The sequence below is a fragment of the Chinchilla lanigera genome, unplaced genomic scaffold (genome assembly GCF_000276665.1).
Source record: "Chinchilla lanigera isolate Chin_1 unplaced genomic scaffold, ChiLan1.0 scaffold00120, whole genome shotgun sequence".
Lineage (NCBI taxonomy): Eukaryota > Metazoa > Chordata > Mammalia > Rodentia > Chinchillidae > Chinchilla > Chinchilla lanigera.
The window spans coordinates 1,122,590-1,140,446 of record NW_004955521.1 but is presented as its reverse complement, the minus strand read 5'-3'; the positions used below and the strand labels follow the sequence as shown (position 1 = coordinate 1,140,446).

At 45.3% G+C, this 17,857-nt stretch overlaps 2 protein-coding genes across 4 annotated transcripts in view; one reads left to right on the top strand and one right to left on the bottom strand.

Annotated features, from left to right (window-relative positions):
• The window catches only part of Ppic (peptidylprolyl isomerase C (cyclophilin C)), a gene marked incomplete at its 5' end in the record, with an annotated part of 4,567 nt that extends 2,899 nt beyond the window's left edge, over positions 1 to 1,668 (top strand). The window contains 1 exon segment of the mRNA XM_013507085.1: positions 967 to 1,668. Coding sequence (XP_013362539.1) covers positions 967 to 1,095 — 129 coding nt within the window.
• Positions 1,669 to 14,384: 12,716 nt separating this feature from the next.
• Positions 14,385 to 17,857, bottom strand: part of Snx24 (sorting nexin 24) — a 119,710-nt gene continuing 116,237 nt past the window's right edge. For all 3 annotated transcript variants that reach the window (XM_013507084.1, XM_013507083.1, XM_013507082.1), the window contains exon 7: positions 14,385 to 15,849. In XM_013507084.1, the coding sequence (XP_013362538.1) occupies positions 15,782 to 15,849 (68 nt within the window). In that variant the 3' untranslated portion in view covers positions 14,385 to 15,781. The remainder of the gene's footprint in view (positions 15,850 to 17,857) is intronic.

Genomic DNA, 17,857 nt, shown 5'->3' with positions numbered 1-17,857 from the left:
CCCCGTCAGCATTTCTTCTTATCAGCTGCTAGAATAGCCCTCAACTCTGAAGCCAGCCACTGTGAAGTCTGCCCAGCCCAGCCCTTGGTTGTCCTTGCCTCCCTCGACCTCTTCTGCATTTCATTTATTTCATTTTTGTGGGAGCTGTTTGACTCCCCATCCAAACATGAATGACCCCGTCTTATTCATGGCAGTTCTTCTACATCTTCTGCCTGCTACTTGATTCTACCCAGCTGAATCCAGGAACTGAGCTGGAGACACTGTTTGGAGCGCCCATTCAAAGGCCTTTTTCTCAGCCTGCTACATCCTCCCTCCGTGCAACACCAGTGACACATTGGCTTGGGAAGCCGTCCCAGCAGAGAAGGGGTCCTTCCATCTTGCGGTGGTGGGGCATAACATTCAATCTGCAGATTAATAGCTTGGGAAACTTTTGAAATGGGCAAACTTGGAACTAGGTCAACTTTTAAATCTGCTTTCTTCCCATTTTATTGTACCTAGACCTGGTATAGGGCAGGGTTGAAACTGACTGACTCCATGTTAGTCTTACACCAGGCGGTGGCAGTTGATTAAAAAGGCTTTCTATTATAGGTAGATACTCACAAAGTAGCTAATTGTTTTAGACTATCAAATGCTTAAAAGTGAGGAAATACTTTGAGAAGGTAGTGAGTGAATCTCATTCTGTTATCTATCATCTATCTGTTGTATCTTTTATCCATCTATCTATCCATCCATCTATCTACTCTCCAGCTATCTATCCATCTACCCATTATCCATCTATCTTATCTAATCTGTCTATCCATCCATCCATCCATCATCCATCTTTATATTCTGAGTTCCGCACTTAGCTTGTATGTTTTTCGTAATGATAAAACTTATTTCCTTCTTGGGCTTTCAGGGTGGTCTGATGCCCCTTCTGACCACCACAGCTCTAGTCGGAACTGAGGACACCTCTGCTTTCTCTCACAGACAGTGGTACACACCATAGAGCTCCAAGCAACTGATGGGCATGACCGGCCGCTTAGCAACTGCTCCATCCTCAACAGTGGCAAGATAGATGTGAAAACGCCCTTTGTGGTTGAGGTTGCTGACTGGTGACACAACTAGCAGAAAACCGTGTTTCGCCTGGCAGGGTTTTGTTTGTATGTGCGCACGTAGGCACATGTGCCTGCAGGAGTATGCCTGTCTGTTGTCCTTTAAATCTTAGATTACTGTTTTTTTCCTTTCTTTTTTTTTAAGTTTCCCACTCTAGTTCACAAGAGATTTAAAAATCAACCACTCAAAATTTAGTTTGCATGAATTTTGGTAAATCACTTGTTTAGGGATTTTAAACTGAAAAAAGACATACCTTTCTATCATTGGTGCTATTTTTAAATTAGAAAATTTTTATAGTACTTATTTTTAAGAACATAGTCATTTGTTTATTTTGCTGTTTGTTATTATTCCATGTTGAGTGATGCTAAAGATTTTTTTGAAAAAAGATTAGGATGTGAAGTTTTCAAAGAATTTTGTTCAGGTAAAGGGAGATTGGATTTATTTACTCTGATGTATGTCATAGATATTTTTCTTGACAGAGGTGCTTTTTATGTGGATTGACTTTTTGCAAGACTTTTGTACATTTAAAGTTCTTAGAAAATATACAAAATTAAATATACTCTAATGATAAACAGATCAGAGAAAGTTCTGTAAATCAAAATACTAACTCAACTGGACTGTTCAGAATGGGAAAGTACAAAAAACATCCCCACCCACTTCCCAACTACATATGTTAATGATTAATTTTTACTTAAAGTAGCAGTTTTGCAAGCCCCTCTGGCCCCAGGATATAGCTGAGCAGCACAGCTCCTGCCTGGCAAGTGCAAGGTCCTGAGTTCGATTCCTGGTACACCACACACACACACACACACACACACACACACAAGATAGCCCCTCTGAGCCCGATGGCAGTGGAGAGGAATGTTACACACGAGGCGGGAATTAAGATTTGGGCAGAATTTACCCAGGGGAAAAGGGTGAGCCCTTGGGGGCCGCCCTTCCCTCCAGCGCTCTCCCTTTTTTTTTTTAAATGTATTGAAGGTCTTTTTGTGCCGAGTGCTGCTTTGGGCAGAGAGAAGGGCTGCGCGAAGCTGGTGTGCTGGTAGGGAAGAGGATAAGGGAAAAGCAGAGGGTGGAAGAGCAGCCTGGGCCTGAAGGAGAAGCTGGTGGGGGGCGGGGAGGAGGGGGAGAGAGAGAGAGAGAGAGAGAGTGTGTGTGTGTGTCTGTCTGTCTGTCTGTCTGTCTGTCTCCCCGTGTCCGTCCCAGCCCGAGAGGACAGCAGGGTGGGCGCACAGCCTGAGGGCCCTGCCCGGCCGAGGTTCTCTGCTGCAGTCCCGCGGGCGCCGCTTCCCGTAGGGCTGCTCTTCGGCGGGGGCCAGCGGCCTCTGCTTCCCCGACGCCCTGCTTCGAAGGCGCAGCCGGGAGGGCCGCATCCTGCACCTTGCTCCGCTCCGCTCTGGGCTGGCTGACCCCGTGGGTCCTTTTTCTTTTAGAGAATCGCAGGGCTCTTCCCATCACACTTGTCAGCAGCTGACGCTGTACTTGGGGAGACCTTGGCCTGGCGAGGCCCGCAGTGGGCTCCCTGTGCCTCTATCTACCGAGGGGCACGCGGTCCCGCTCGGCCTCCGTCTCTCTACCGAGGGGGCCGCGGGCTCGCTCGGCCTCTGTCTGTCTACGGAGGGGCCAGGGCTGCAAGCAGCGCCCGCCCTGTGCCTTCTGGAGAACGTGCCTGGCAGGACGTGCGGCGAACGTGTGCGCTGGCCGTGAGGAAGACAGAGGGACGTGGACAGCAAGGGCAGGGCAGGCTTCTGAGTGGAGGTCGAGGGGTGAGGGTCCATGGGCCTGGGGGTGCAGCGGCCCCCCGTGAGGGCGGACGGTGGGCTCAGTAAGCAGCGCCTCAGCCAGGTGCGCAGGGCCGTCAGGGCGGGAGAGGAGGACCTGGCCTCCGGGCCTCCCCTTGCCCTGGCCCCGGGACACCCAGGCCGGGGTCTTCTGCCTCAGTCAGGCAAATGAGCCTCCATGGTAGGACTTCGCTGGGATTGCAGGGAGGAGCAGCCGGCCCTCTGCAAGAGGGTGTAAAGGAGGCGGGCTGCGACGGAGCAGCCGGTCCACAGAGGAGAGCGCTGCGCTCCTGAGGACGTCCTTCAGCCTCCTGCCTGGTGGCACCTGCAGTCCGTGCACTCTAGCTTTTCACCACACAAGCCGATCCGTCTCCTTTGTGCTAAGCCAGAGCAAATTGATTTCCTTTGACTTGCAACCTGTCTTTTGTCTAAAACAGCAATGTTGAAAATATTTTATGTAGAAAGATGTGAAGTGTAGAATTATGATAGCAAATATAGAGCAACCTGAATCCCATAAAGGTTATAGGCGTACGTCTCATTATAGAGCAGTATACACTCATTACGACTGACATTACAAAACTCAGAATGGAGAAAATGTCCATTTTAAATAAAAAGTAGAAATTCCGTGTACAGCATGACTGCAATTATGTAAATACAGTCTCACAAAGCAAATGTAACAAAATGTAGTTTCACACAAAGTCAATGCAAATGGTGGATCTTTTTACTTTTATATGTTATACTTTTTTCAGGTTCCCAATTTTTGTAAGGTAGATTTTGTAATTTTAGATTTTAACAAATTTTAAATAAAGGCAACACAGGAAGAAATTGGAAACAAATGGCTTCTACATGCAAAAGTGCCTCAGTCTCCTGTGTCAGAAAGCACATAGGGTATCATGTGTCACCCCTCCACAAAGACATGCACTTTACACCCTATCGGCCATCTATGACTTTATAAGCATGGACATAAGCACTATCCAGAAACAGCAGAATTAGTTTAGAAGTGCTACAATTCTGGTGCATAAGTGGTCAATTATGTCTGTGACACCAGATGACCAATGAGTTAATGCACCACCTGCTAAAAGGAGTTGATTTCTCATATACTGAATGTCAAGCCTGAAACATCAGCAAACATGACTATCAAAGTGGGAACTGTTGCTTTTTATAGGCTAATTTTTTTCTGCAAAAGCTTTCAAAATAAGTTCGTTATTTTGCAGATCACTTTACAAAAAGAACATGCATGTGGCTGTGGGCTACTATGGAATCAGAGGAAAAATTATACCAGACACCATCACCAAGTCCGCATTATCACAGTTTAGTCTTGAATCATTTCAATAAATGATTTAAAAAACATTTTGGCATCCTTAGCCATAATCAATTTTATTCTCACAAGTGCTATTTAACAACTTTCTGGATCATCAATTGAAAATTCAACACAATTTGTTCTTGGGGTCAGAATGGAGGGTACTTTTGAAATTATCAATTACTTCATTTTGAATGCATTTTTAGATTTTGAACAAAACTCACCAATCTTCTCAGTTCAGCCGTTTTGAGTTACATAAAGACAAAAACATGGCAAAGATTTTATAGCAGGAAAAAGATTTGTTTTTGTTTTTCAACATTCTTATTCAGACAGCTGAAGAAATCTTTGATCTACAAGGCTCGGAAATTCAAAGACTACTCAAGGCACTCTTCAAATTGAAGAATAAAAACTATTTGTAATGGAAAATTTTGATGCCATTAAGTACTAACAGCTTTTACTTAAGTCTGTAATTCATCTTGTGGATTTAAGCATTTGGCCAAGAGTGAGTTTTAGGTGTGATATAGCCTACTCCAAGACTTGCTAGTGTTACTGATATGCTAGAGTGGTGGAAAAACAGCTGGCAGTGCTACAGAATCATAGCCACTCATCACAGGGATTGTGTCAGAAGAAAAGGTCTGTGTGACAAGAGATAAACAGTGCCTTTCAAAGATCCATCAATGGAGTTGGCATGGTGGCGCACACCGGTAGTCCCAAGCACTTGGGAGACAGAGGCAAGGGGATCACCATGAGTTCAAGGCCAGCCTGGGCTACACAGTGTGTTCAAGGACAGCTTGAACTGCATAGCAAAACCATGTCTCAAAAAAGTTGATGGAATTTTTATACCACCTCTAGGTAAATCAGAATGTTAGGGAGTCACAAATACAGAGAATTTGGAGGGCCCCATGTATCCAAAAACTCTTCTCTTACCAACTTTCAAGTTTCACAGGTGTCATGTAAGTTTCCACACCCACTAACTGCTGAGTGCAAAGGCCTTTTTATCCTGCAGCACCTTAGACCTTTACCACTTTGGTCCCCTAAGCTCCTGTGTAGTAAGTCTGCCTCGTTACTTGGGTAGACATCTCTATTTGCAAACTTGAACCTTGTTCTTTCACCTGGTTTTGAAAGCTGGATCTCATGGTGACACCAGGACCCACACTGTGACCGCCAGTACTGGCCGGGCTGGAGTGGAGAAACAAGCCTCAGCTGAATCCTGCTAGCCTGCTGGCCTAAAGAAGAGCTGTCTTCTAAGACTTGGGAGCTCTGAGACAGGCTCTGCACCTGGGTCTAGCTGCCTCCGCCCGCCCCTGGGGCCCGTGTACTCTGGTTCCTGCGGGGAGTGAGGCCTAGAAGCTTCCTCGCCCTGCCCCAAACCTCCCTCCCCGGGCATCTCCCCATCCTCCCTGCGCTGGGAATCCTCTGGGCAGGGCATAGCACGGACTCGTGCTCCACCACCGCAGCATGGTTCACACCTCGCCGACACTCAGCATGCTCAGAATCAGTGCCAGGAAGAATACACCAACATTTACACTGTGAGGCATTAAAATCTCGCCTGACCCTAAAGATTGCCAAATGTTGGTCTTCAAACTGTTTCTACTATTTTCTAAAGATTTTTTACAGTAGACTTTTCCTTTTTATTTTCCAAGTTGAGGTTTGAAGGGTTTGACAGCAGTAGCTTAGCAAAAGTGAGTCAGAAAGTGGCCGAGTCAGAGGGCAGCACGGTGTGTGGTCTGAAGCCCTTTAACAAAGGTCCATTTGTTTGATCCCTGTGCTCTTTTCCTCACTACAGAGCATGTTCTCGGACCCAGTGAACTGGGCAAAAAGTGGACAAGGTTCAACACAAATCTATCTCCACACGGTACAAATCTGGGCTCATTTCCTTCTGCTAGTGGGTCAGTGTCCCTTAGTCATGCTTGCAGGTAGTTACAGACATCCCATTAAGTGGGGAACCTGTACCTGAGCTGGTGGGAGAAACAGGCCTGTAGGATTTCACCAAGTACCTGGCGCCCCGAAGACAGATCCCAGCCTTCACTCTCAGCCCCAAGTGCATGGCACTAGCATTTACCGGGTTGTTTAAGCCAAAACTCATCCTGACTTCTGCCTCCCCTTTATCTTTCACATTCAAGTCCAGCTGCAAGCTCCTGGGCAGCCATGCAAGACATCCCAGGACCACACCTCATCCTGCCCATGCTGCTTGACACACTGAAGTATTCAAGCGGTCCCCAGCAGTCTCTGCTCCACACCTGCACCAGCCCTTCCCTCAAGCAGCCAGCATAGTCTTCATAAAATCAATCACATCAAGTGGGATACATTATTTGAAATTGTGTATTATTTGCTGATGCCTGTGGGCTGTTCATAGGTTTCTAAATAAATGTTCATGTATTTAAAACTTTTATGCTTAATAAATACATACATATTAGAAACCAGATCATACCCCTCTGGTAAAAATCCCACTGGTGGCTTCCCATTGCACACAGGCTTTGAGCCAAACTCTTGACACCACTTTGTGAAGAGGCTGCTGTAGGCTCTGGTCCCTGCTCATCTCACCGGCCCCAGCCCCCTCACCACCTTCCACACTTGCAGTTTTCTTCTGGGACCTTGATGAAGCTCTCTTCTGATTCACGGCTCTGGAACCTGCCAATGTCTCTGTGGCATCCTCTCCCATGCCTGGCCAATCCCTCCACCGTCCTGAGGGTTAACTTGTGTCACTGCCTCAGAGAAGTTTCCAGATCTGCCCACATCTAAACTATCCTCGTTATCTACAAGTAGACTCTCAGTTCTCCTCCATAATGCTTCAGACACTTTATAATTACAAGTTGGGAATTTACCCAACCATTATCACAGTCTTCTGTGATTGCCAGTTCTAGTTTTGTGATTGCCAGTTCTGTGATTGCCAGGATTCTAGTGTGCTCAGGTTCAAACATGGCAAGATAGCAAAGATTTAGAAGACATGACATTGTCCTCTGTGGATGAGAAAAAATTACCATGGTAGCCAGATGTAAAAGTTTATGTGATGACCATTTCTAAGTGCACAATATCACTACTCTTTACATTAAAAATAACCTATTGGATAGGAAAATTTTAATAGGGATGAGATATTTGATGATATTTATAAATAAGTTGTTTAACTGCTTAGTGATATTGATGTTATAGTTAAGGGGCAACTATCCTTATTTTGCGGGTGAAATATCAAGAAATCTGCAGCTTACTTTCATGTAGTTTGGCAATCAAAGACAACAAACATTAAAGAGGACAAAAATATCAAAGTTTTTAAAAAAATTATTAGTACATATTTGGAGTACATAAAAGATTGTTGAATCTAAAAAATTGTTATTTGAGTTTCCTTATACAATTATTTCAATTCTGTATGTTTGAAATTTGGGAAGCTGGAAGAAACAGTATTAACAATATTTTGGCAGGAGTACCCTATAAATGAAAAAAGAAAATTAAAAAAATACTTCATTGGTTTCGCCCAGTCACCCTGATACTCACTTGAGTTGTTAAGGAGTTAAGGTCTTCTGCAGCAGCCATCCTGCCATTCTGCTTTGTGCTTGCTCCTCCCTGAAGTAATTTTCTCTTTAAAACATTTGAAACTTTAAAAACTGAACAATGTGAAAATAATCTGAAATGCCCTGGGACTATGCGTCTCAAATGTGGGAGTGCCTCTCAATCTGGGGGCCCATCGGATCTCCCGGCCCCGCTCCGAGCATCTACATCTGCAAGCCTGGCAGGCAGCACGAGCTTGTGTTTCTCACAGGCACCTGGGTGACACTGATGCTGCTGGCTCAGGAACTGTGCTTCAAAACCCGCTGCCCAGGGTGTCCTGACGCCAAGGGACCTAAGAATCCAATTGGTTTACTCAGCTGTGGGGACATGAGGCATCTCAGGGACCACTGTGGGCATTCAGGGAACTGCAAGGCTGCCCTTAGCCTTGAGGTGATTACCAACAAAAGGTGTACTAGAGACCGGGCAGCGGGAGGAGTCTGCGTGTTGTTCAAAGGGGGAATGGAAACCACTGGGCTGTGAGCACATGATCTGCTGGGCATCCTGCAGGTCACTCTGGCTCTGGGTCAAGAGTGGCCTGTAGTAAAAACTGGGCATGCAGAGACCAGGAAGGTGCTGCTGCTGGCACAGAGCGCGGTTCAGTCAAGGAAAGAAAAGCACTTTGTACTCTATGGACAAGTACATAAATGCGAACAACCACAATACTAACTCCTTGTGGTTTGAGTATTCACGTATGGTTAAAAAAAATGCACATAAGCTGGGCATGGTGGCACAACCTGCAATCCCAGCACACAGACGAGGATCACTGCAAGTTCAAGGCCAGCCAGGGCCAAGTAGTGAGCTCAAGATCAAGGCCAACCTGAACTAGATGCTGAGACCCTGTCTCAACAAAACGCCAAAAACAAAAATCCACACATCAATCCAGACAATTCTAATGTGAGGCACACTGGGAAGTGGGTCAGCTCGAGCTCAGTAGATGAGAAGCTCAGATCCTGACGCCCTTTATTAACTGGTGGCCTTGCTCAGGAGATCTTACCTCTTTAGCTCTGTCTTTCTGTCAAGTGCAATCACAGTACCTACCTCATCAAAGATGTTAGGGTCAGGGACACACTGTGTGAACACGAGCTGGCTCAGGGCTGTGGGGGCCCCTTAGCGCTCCATCATGTGAGCCACTTTGTGTTACCATCAATGTCTCTGATCTTCAGTTCCTTCTGTAATGCAATGGGGTGCTATACATCACCTCATGGAGCAGTTATTGGGGTGCAGCATTCAAAACCCTAGCCCAGAGACACATGACGGCCAGCAGGAGCCTGGAATGCGGGAGCAGGTAAATGATGGGGCACCTTTGCTGGGCACCTTCAATGTCACCGAAAGGCTACTAGACTTGAAGGCAGGCAATGGCTCACAATGCGGTCATATTTAGTCATATTCTTGGGATGTGCAACATTTTTTCTTTAGTAAATGCCATGTTCTCCAGTGTCTTAACGCGTATCATCTCCCCTTCAGGCAAAAAGAAGTGCCATTTCCCGTCAGAACAGCCTGCCACCATGTACCCACAGGGATAGAAACAAAAGGTTGTGGGCACTTTAGTTTGGAGTTGGTGGCTGCTACTTTGCTGGGTTTCCACTACTGAATTGAAAATCTGTAATTACCATCAAGGACAAATCAAAACAAAACCAAGATCTGCATGATGACTTCCAAGAGGAGCAGACAGATTGAACATTTTATCCAATTCAGTAAAACAAATTCCCTAGTAAGTGGCTGAAAATTCAAGAAAAAAGATCTGTTCTTCAGACACTACCACAGCGCCTGAACCCAGCAGAGGAGCCCTGACACACTCACGGAGTGGCTGAGCAAACCCGTAACTCGCCCACTATGTACAGCCAGCTGAATGACTATGCGTCCTCAGAGTCCCTTCCTATGGCCACATGCAACATCCCAGAACCAGACAGGTCTTTTGGTAGTGGATTCTGAGGCAGTTACCAAAGCCAGTAAATGAATCATTTAGCTTGGTGCAGTAGAGTATGCCTGTTAGTTCCAGCACTTGGGAGGCTGAGGCAGGAAGATCACTTGATCCCAGGAGGAAGAGATCAGCCTGGGCAACACAGCAAGACACTATCTCAAAAGAAAGAAAGAGTCAGAGACAGGGGAGAGGGAAGGAAGGAAGGAAGGAAGGAAGGAAGGAAGGAAGGAAGGAAGGAAGGAAGGAAGGAAGGAAGGAAGGAAGGAAGGAAGGAAGGAAGGAAGGAAGGAAGGAAGGAAGGAAGGAAGGGACTCTCCGTCAGGCCATCAGACAGTGGTTTCTAACACAGCTGGGTATCAGACTCAGGCAGAAGTGTTTCTAGTGTTTCTACCCATGACAAGCTCAGCTCAGAGTCACTGAGAGCCTGATTTGGATGCACAGCTCTTATTTAGAACTACTGTGCTACGATCTTTAAAGTTGCCAGGGCTCTGAGATTAGCGACCAGTGTGTGTGTGCCACAACCTCTCCTACAGTCACGGCTGGAAGAAAGCATGGATGACCACACCCCTACTCACTGAGCCTGTGCTCACTCAAACCCCTTTAGAAGTCCTTTTACTGAGGTGAAGCATATGTGACCGACACTTACCATTTAAAACCGTTCCAGCGCACAGTACCACAGCACTGCGTACATTCACACTGCTGTGCAATCACCACCACATCCAGCTCTGGAGCTGTCGTCTTCCCCAAGCCCAGAACACGAACTCGCCGTCTCTCCCTTCCCCAGCCCCTGGCAGGCACTGTTCTACTTACATCTACTGCATCTATTTATCTCTGTAAATGTGCCCATTCCAGGTAACCACACAACTGTAGTCGTACAGCATGTGGCCTTTTGTGATTGGCTTATTTCACTGCCTCCAGGCTCACCCATGTTACTTCCTTCTATCTATTTCTCCACTGACTGACCCTTAGGTTGTTTCCACCTTTCAGCTTCTGTGGCTAAGGCTGCTATGATCCCAGAGGCATAAATGCCTGTCTGGGCTCCTGCCTTCACTCCTTGCGGGTGTGCACCCCGAAGTGGGATTACTGTGTCATATGGTAATGCCACTCTAGCTCTGTGAAGATTCATCATGCTGTCTTCCACAGAGGATGCATCTGTTTACCTTTCCCCCCAGCAATATACAGGGTTCTAATTTCTCCATATCCTTATTGACATTTGCTAATTTCTGCTTTTTCACAGTAACCACCCTCAGCGTATGCCAGAATCTCTTTCACCACAGCACTTTAGGCAACCACTGCCTAATGATCAAAGTTAACACACAAGATGAGAGCCATTCGTTATTTCTGAAATGTGTTTATGCCTCCAAATTGTGATTATGAGATTTCTACACTTGCCAGAGTGAGTGTCTTACTACAGGGTATACCAGGCAGCAGTCATGGTGTTACTCACCACGTGCACACGGCTGACCCTGGGAAATGGGAGGAGAGGGCTGGAAGGACACTGGCAGGCTGGACACCAGGGGGTGGGCTGATAATGACAATAATAAATGGTAACAGGATTTTCCTTTCCCTTCTCCTGTTTTCCTTCTACCCTCTACTTCACTATTGCCTATGCACCCATGCTTTGCACAAACGAGTTTTCTGTTACTCTGCCAAGGGCAGGTCCAAGCATGACCTTGGCTGGACTAGTACAGGCACCTTCTGCACAGCAATACAGGGCAGCTATCCCCAAAGAAACCCAAAATTGCACATTATGAAATACCACATGCACTTATCCATCTGTCAACCAGAGTTTTTAATGAAAGATTTTATAATTTGACTTTAGAATTTATTAATATGTGATTTATACAGTTATTGACACATACAAAGTTATCATTTATGGAAGTTGTGTAATGGAAAAATAGAAACAAATACCCATTAGTATGGGACTAGTTACACACGCTACAGCAGACTCTATGCAACTATGAGGAGGAAAGCACGCGGTGTGCTGCCATGGAAAGACTGCCAAGGCATCACTACATGGAAACAGGTTTAGAAACACTAAATCTGTTGGAAGAGAATGTAGGTAAAAACCTTGAAGACATAGGGGTAGGCAGAGAGTTCATGAACAAAAACCAAACTGCACGTGAAACACTTGAAAGAATCAACAACTGGGATCTCATCCTACTGAAAAGCTTCTGCACATCTAAAGAAATCACCAGCAGAGTAAAAAGAAAACCCACAAACTTGGAAAAATTTTAGCTGACTGTCCCTCAGATGAAGGGCTTCTATCTAGAACATATAAAGAATTAAAAAATATCAGTCCTCCCCAAATTCAAAGACCCAATCCAAAAATGGGCAGCTGAGATGAATACACACTTCTCAGATAAGGAAATACAAATGGCAAATAAATACATGAGAAAACGTTCAACATCATTAGTCATTTGAGAAATGCAAATTAAAACAACACTGAGATTCCACCTTAACCCAGTAAGAATGGCTAGTATTAAGAAATCAACCAATAACAAATGCTGGCGAGGCTGTGGAGAAATAGGAACCCTTCTCCACTGCTGGTGGGAATGCAGACTGGTGAAACCACTGTGGAAATCAGTTTGGAGATTCCTCAGAAAACTAGGTCTAGAGGTCCTATTCAACCCAGATTCCTCTTCTGGGTATTTTCCCAGAAGATCTAAAAACATCATTATCACAGCGATATATGTGCACCTATGTTCATAGCAGCACAATTTGTAATTGCTAAACTGTGGAAGCAACCCAAATGTCCATCCACCAAGGATTGGATAAGAAAATTGTGGTACTTTTATAGAATGGAATATTACTCAGCTATAAAGAAAGATAAACTCAAGGCCTTTATAGGTAAATGGTCACAACTAGAGACCATACTCATAAGTGAAATAAAACAGATAGACCTGCATGTGCAAGCACAGCATTGTTTCACTAGTGTAAAACCTGAAAGCGTTCATTTAAACTAGGTGGTATGATAGACATTGAGAAATGATAGGAAAACATCTAAGGGTAAAGGGCAACTGGGTTGTGGGAAAAGAGAAGGGAAAGAAGGAGAAATTTTGTATGTACGTATATACAGGATAGTTAACATAGCTGTTCTACTGTCTTCTATTTCTTTGCTGAAACTGTCAATGAGTCCTTGATTGATCAGTATTGCATGTCTCTGTTTTCATGAGAAAACACTTTCAAGACAGCAATATGTAATACAACAAGTATTGCTAATTTCCTACCACTTTGTCTGTAACTCTGTATTGTCTGTACTGTTCTTTTGCTATTTTGTAAAAGGTTGTCTATCTGTTGATGTTTTCCTCCCTTTTATTTTTAAAATAAATAAATAAATAAATGGAAATAGGTTTAAAAAATGAGTATTGGATGCCATCATGTTTATAAAAGAGGAGTAAATGGAATATATGCACATCAAATGCATGCTCGTTTGCATGTGGATGAAACATCCTTCAAAGCGGGACACAAGGGCAGTGCTTATCACCTAAGTACAGTCAGTGATGGCCTGTGGGAGAGGATTTGGACAGATAAGAATTTTCTATGTATCTTTTCATATTTTTCATTCACTTTTCAACCATGGAACTATATTTCATCATCTCTGCCATGTACCGTCCTCAGCTGCAGTGACCAGAAGCCACCAGCTCCCTGCCAGACTCCGCTGTGGTGGGGAACTGGTGTAAGGTTCTGTTGCTGATGTACAAGAAGCGATCAAAAGATGCAGTAAAGGTTTACAGCTACAAAGCCAGGTAATAGACACGCTGCCCTTAATCTCCCCTGAAATACCCTCCCTCAGCTTGAACACATCCAACCCATCATTTTTGGCAATGTGTTTTCACAGTAATAAACTTCTAAAAATGTAAACATTTGCCACATTTTTCGATGATACCTTGTACTCTCATGAGATGTGGAGGGCAGTGAACACGAGCTTCGTGCTGCTTTGTGCTGTGCAGAGGACCACGGGTGTCAACAGGTAGCTGCGGTGCAGAGTGGCAGCTGACACTTTGTCCCAGTGCCTGGCAGCTGACTTCCTGGGTGCTGTTGTGAGGTGGTCACAGTGATCCAGTTCTTCCCAATCTCCAGCCTGCACAGTGCTGGTTTCCATTTCAGCGATCCACGAGCAGCTCCTGACTGACCGAATCCCTGCTTAGAGCACAGGCTGTGGCTCCCTGGCAGGTCATGCAGACCTCAGGGCTTTCTGGAAGGAGTTCACTCACCCTTCCAAAAGGTCCTGTAAACATTCAGTTTTGATTTTACTTTTTCTTCTTTTTGGTAGGGGGGAGCCAGGAATCAAATTCAGAACCTCATGTTTGACAGGCAAGTGCTGTACCACTGAGCTACATCCTCAACATTCCATTTTGAATACGCAGCCCTTTCTGCTTAAAAGACCTGCAGTGGTTTCCAGTTCCTGCAAGGATCCCAACCGATGAAATGACACACTGCAAGCTTAAATATAAAAATGAAAGTAATCTCTAAGAAAAAATTTTAGTTCTCAAAAAAGATTTCTTGAGCAGTGTTTCACTATGTATGCTTGTTGTTATTTATTGTACAATTCTTATTATTCTGGCACATCATTGAGTATTTAATGACTATCTGTTGGCTTAATAATAGATGAACTAAAAAGCAGACGAGTTAATGCAGTGCCTTATCAGACTAGACATGTCTGCGTGAGAATGAGAGCAGTCTGTGTGCATATGCGAAGAGACACAACCCTGTTTCCACTAAATTTCTAGAAGACAAATTCCAGTATTTTTTGTTGCTTGTTTTTATTTAACTCAAAATAGCTAGTAACATAAAAATATTTCACAACTATTTCTAATACTTGAATATTTGTAATACTTGAATATTATTTTTGGTTGAGAAGCCCTCAGTACTTAGTTCTTGCTTATTTCTAACATGTAATAACATAATCTATCATAAAACATAATCTTTAGAAGTTTGCAGCTGGTTTTAAACCTGTATATTCAGATCCTAATCAGAAAACGACTTGGTTATTAGTTACAATTTTAAATATTTTTCCCACACAGAAACTTGTTAAAACTAATAATCATAAATAGGCTAGTTATTAGTTAGTATTCAGTGACATGCCCACACATAGCACATACACATAGGTAGGATATTTGCTTTTGCCCTTTACTACTCAAAATACTGAGGACGGTGCAATGTTCAGTGGAGTCACGTGCACATTTAAATTACGTTAAATTAAGCCTGAGGTCGGGAGTAGGAGTCCACCAGAGCAGTGCAGATTCTGCAGCAGCACGCACCAAGCGAAGCCCCAGAGGCCGGCCCTAGGCCTTGTCTGGTGCCTCCTCCACCACACAAGCTTCTCCCAGGACCAAGTGTGAGTCTAGTGTTTAAAAGAAGGTGCTCTTGACACAAAATGGCCCCTAAAAACTACCAGCAGCGTCACCGGTCTTCAAAGGAACCATCATGGCTTCTGACACCAGCAGAAAATCTCGACATGGTGGCGCACAGGCTCCTCATGCAACACCTTTCGAAGGCCAGGTCCTCCTGGTCCTGGTTTCATCTCTGCACTAACCCGAGGTGCGATGCGACTCCACTGACGTGTAAGTTAAAACGTCACGGTCTCTAAATGCAGTAATGACATCAGCATAATTTAAGGTCCAGTTTGGTTCCTTACTTGCACTTAACACAGTGTTTCTGTGACGCACTTCCAGCTGACAGGACTTTACAGTGTACCATCCCTGGCTGAGAAAAATCTCATGGTGAAAAGATCGGCACAGTAAGTGATCTGAGCAAAAAAGCCAGCCAAGGAGTTGAGTTTCACAATAACACAGGGTGCGACTTTCAATTAGCAAATGGTGCCCTAAGCAGAAAGTGACTGGTGGCGTCACGCTCGGTGCCCCCAGGAATCCCCCACAGCCGCCTCCTCCTGGATTTTCTAGTTGCTGGCTACATTCTGCGCACACACTTGGACTGACCATGGTCACCACCCTGGTTTAGTTTCTACTTTTAAAAGCACCGTTCTAACAGAAACATTCCTGCCCTGAATTAAGGTGGACCAAGAATTTGATCACTGGTGAGAGCTGTTGTGTCACAGAGTTTAGATTAATTTGGTAGATATCGATTTCCTTGACGATGAATGTGAAACTTGCTTCAGCTTCTCTGAGCAGGGCAGGACTTCTACCTGGGCTGCAGATGAGGGTAAAACACCCCGTGGAGCACGCCTTCAATGACCACATTTGGGAAATCTGAAAAACAAAAGGGAAACTCGTTCTCTTCTGCACATCAATACAATATAATTGCATTTTGCAGAATTTAGCGAGCGGAGGCCGTCAGCAGCATTGGCGGCCCAGGGCCTGTGTGTGCAGGACGTGCCATCACTCACGTGCTGCAGCCAACAGCAGGTGCCGCAGGAATGGATGGCCAGATTTGTAGCTTATTGATTTAAGGGATGTTCTAATGGTTAATGCTGCTAGGCCCCAGCTCTTTATCTGAATGTTTTCTCACAAGGAAGATGGATTACACTGGCAATTCAATTTCTAACAAAATCTCAATATACTTGAAGGAATTCCAAGATTTCTACTGGGAATACTTCGCAGCAGTTTTTCCACTGTGGTTTAACAGCAGCGTTTAGTTCAAAGTTGTCTTGAGTATACTTGTTCTATTACATTGGCTTCCAGGGAGCAGAAAGATGGGGGTCTGTCTTCCTAACTTTAAAGGGCAAATTTCCAACAAAAGCCATCCTGTCAAACTTGAAATACCAGCTGCTTCTGTGTGGGAGACACAAAGGGAACCAGAAGCACACAGTATGTTGTACCATGCTCCAGTTACCAGAGAGGTGAAATATGAATGGGTTTCTTGAGTGGGAACCGGTCTGTCTCATGGTTCAGCTGTTTGTTCTAAACTTTGATCTGTGCATACAGTGTAATTACACCCACGAACGATGCTGAGTACTTTAAGTATAGTTATTATATAAGGAAATTTTACAAAAAATTCTTTATAAAAAAGAAATAACATGTTTGTTAATCCCTCCCCTAGAAAGTACTGTACCTTCTACGTAAAGACCACATCCAAGGGTACCAGGCCTCACTGAGGGAGTGAGGGAGGCAGGGGGCTGCTGGGAGGGCAGGCTGAGGAGGGCAGTGCTGGCAGAAGGTCCTCACGGGGCCTGCAGGCCCCAGAGATCTAAGTGGAAGCTCAGCAGCAGGGGGAGGGGAGGGCGCCAAGTCACACCCGGGAAGAATCAGCAGGAATCCTGGCTTTATGAGGAATATAAGGAGAAGCTGCTGAGAGAAAAAGACTGTGTTTGAAAAGATGACTCTGGCATGTGAAGTGGGCACAAGATCAGCGCTGTCACTGGGCTGCTCATCGTGTCACAGGCAGAAAAGACGAGGGTTCTGGAGAACGAGGGTACGACCTGATGGTGGCTCTCAGGGGACCGTGAGCAAAGGGAGACCGAAGGCAAGGTGCTCTCGGTTCCGGTTATGCAAGCAAGGGCCGACGGCTCAGCGGAACACGGATCTTTCAGCTTTGGAGGAGGCCTTGAGACTCACCAGAGGTCAGCAGGTAGACACAGAGACCTGTGCGCCTCAACAGATACTTACTAAGAGGCGGCTTCTGTGTTCTAGCAAACCACTCAGCAGCTTCACGGCTGCAGGTGAGTTGTTAAACTTTCCTTTCCTTCAGCTGCAAAACGGATTTCCTAACAACGCCTACTTTGTGCGGCTGAGGGAAGCCAAGTGCAGACACTCTGCCTAACACGCAGTGAGTGCAGACGGTTGGGCGCCAAGTAAACATGAGTGAGTGGTAGTCTCGGTAAGCCAGGGGACCCACGAGCTAGTTGTTTCTAGTCTGAGACAGACTCTTATTAAGTCACTAAATTGCCCAGATTGGGCTTGAACTGGTGATTCTCCCGCCTCAGCCTCCTGGAGCGCTGGGATTATAGGCATGCCATTCATCTGTTGCTATCTAGCTGGTGTGCCTTGCCTGGCTTTCCCTCCATTTTAAACTTTGGAGTTTGGCTTTACGGCACGCCCGCTTTAACAGTCCGTAATTACTGCTCCAATTACTCAGAAAACTGTCTTTGCCCTTGCTTACCACTGAGAATTGATGAGAAAGACTGTGATATAAGGCATAAGTTTTATCTGTTTTAATTTTTGAATGGATGTTTACTGGAAGGTGGGGGAAGGGCGCCCAGAGGCTCCAGCCCAGGGGTGCTGGCCACGGCTGTGAAGCTGCGTCCCTCTATGAGGCTGA